The sequence below is a fragment of the Geospiza fortis genome, unplaced genomic scaffold (assembly GCF_000277835.1).
Source record: "Geospiza fortis unplaced genomic scaffold, GeoFor_1.0 scaffold102, whole genome shotgun sequence".
NCBI classification, from domain to species: domain Eukaryota; kingdom Metazoa; phylum Chordata; class Aves; order Passeriformes; family Thraupidae; genus Geospiza; species Geospiza fortis.
Window position 1 is genome coordinate 2,714,601 of NW_005054373.1, and position 1,099 is coordinate 2,715,699.

At 54.0% G+C, this 1,099-nt stretch overlaps 2 protein-coding genes across 2 annotated transcripts in view; both read left to right on the forward strand.

Moving 5' to 3' along the window:
- Window positions 1-271, forward strand: part of LOC102040110 (cadherin-1) — an 18,318-nt gene extending 18,047 nt beyond the window's left edge. The window contains exon 26 of the mRNA XM_031060137.1: window positions 255-271. Within this exon, the coding sequence (XP_030915997.1) occupies window positions 255-271 (17 nt within the window). The remainder of the gene's footprint in view (window positions 1-254) is intronic.
- Window positions 272-414: 143 nt separating this feature from the next.
- The window catches only part of TANGO6 (transport and golgi organization 6 homolog), a 19,986-nt gene continuing 19,301 nt past the window's right edge, over window positions 415-1,099 (forward strand). The window contains 1 exon segment of the mRNA XM_031060138.1: window positions 415-483. Coding sequence (XP_030915998.1) covers window positions 415-483 — 69 coding nt within the window.

A 1,099-nucleotide genomic window follows, 5' to 3' on the forward strand; every position in this document is an offset into this window, starting at 1 on the left:
GGCGGCCGCTTCCGCAAGCTGGCCGAGCTCTACGGCGGCGGCGAGGAGGACGATTAGGGACCCCCAGCCCGCTGCTGCCACCTCATTTCACCCCTCTGGACTCACGTCGGTCTCTGTCTGGCGTGGCCAAACCCCTCCTGAACCCTGTGCCCGTGTCTCCCTCACAGAAAGTGAGCGAGCATCCCCAGCTCAGGCTCAGTGGGGATGGGGGGTTTTGGGGTACTCCGGGTGTCTCCTGGCCCCCTTGGCTCCAGAGCATGGAACAGTTTAGCCCATTCCCTGTCCTGGAACTGAGGTGCTCCCAGCTGTGGGGGGCAGGATTGGGTCCTTCTTCCCTTTTCCATGAGAGGAAAAAGGGTTTCACTGGCGCTCTCCAAAATACCTCATGCTGCCAGCCCCACACAGGCTCAGATCATGAACCTAGTGATGCAGAAGTGCAATGAGGCACTCAATCAACACAGACCAAAGAATGCACCATCACAGGCAATTGTATTTAATACTACATTGTACAGTCAGATTTCTATTTTTCTGTACCCCAGATTATGGATTGATTTCCTCCTCTGTCGTGCCAGGTGTAATTAGTGTGCAGTCATTGAAAGGTGCTTTCCAAAATCAAAGGGCTTTCCCAAAATCCTGACCTCTGTATTTAGCTGTCGTCACAGTTTGTATTTTTTACCATGGGAAAAGGGCTGATGCGAGCTGGGAAACCAGCAGTGGCCAAGTGATGATTGCATGGTTTTTATATAAAATTGAAATAATAAATTGTTTTAAGAAAACCAAACCACTTTTCTGTGCGTGAGGCTCTGCCGGTGCTCGAAGGCTTTACCTGCTGCACAGGTGTGGCCATGGCCCCTCCATAGGGAAAGCAGAATCATGGAAGGGTTGGAGTTTGAAGAGACCTTATGGATCATGGAACTCCACTCGTCACGGGCAGGGACACCTTCGGCTATCCCGGACTGCTCCCACCTGCCTGTGGGCACTGCCAGGGATGCACGGGCAGCCACAGCTGCTCTGGGCACCTGTGCCAGGGCCTCATCACTCTCAAGTGAGAAGGATTCCTCCCCAGTAGCGCACCGACCCTCTGCCGGGACAGGGGCAG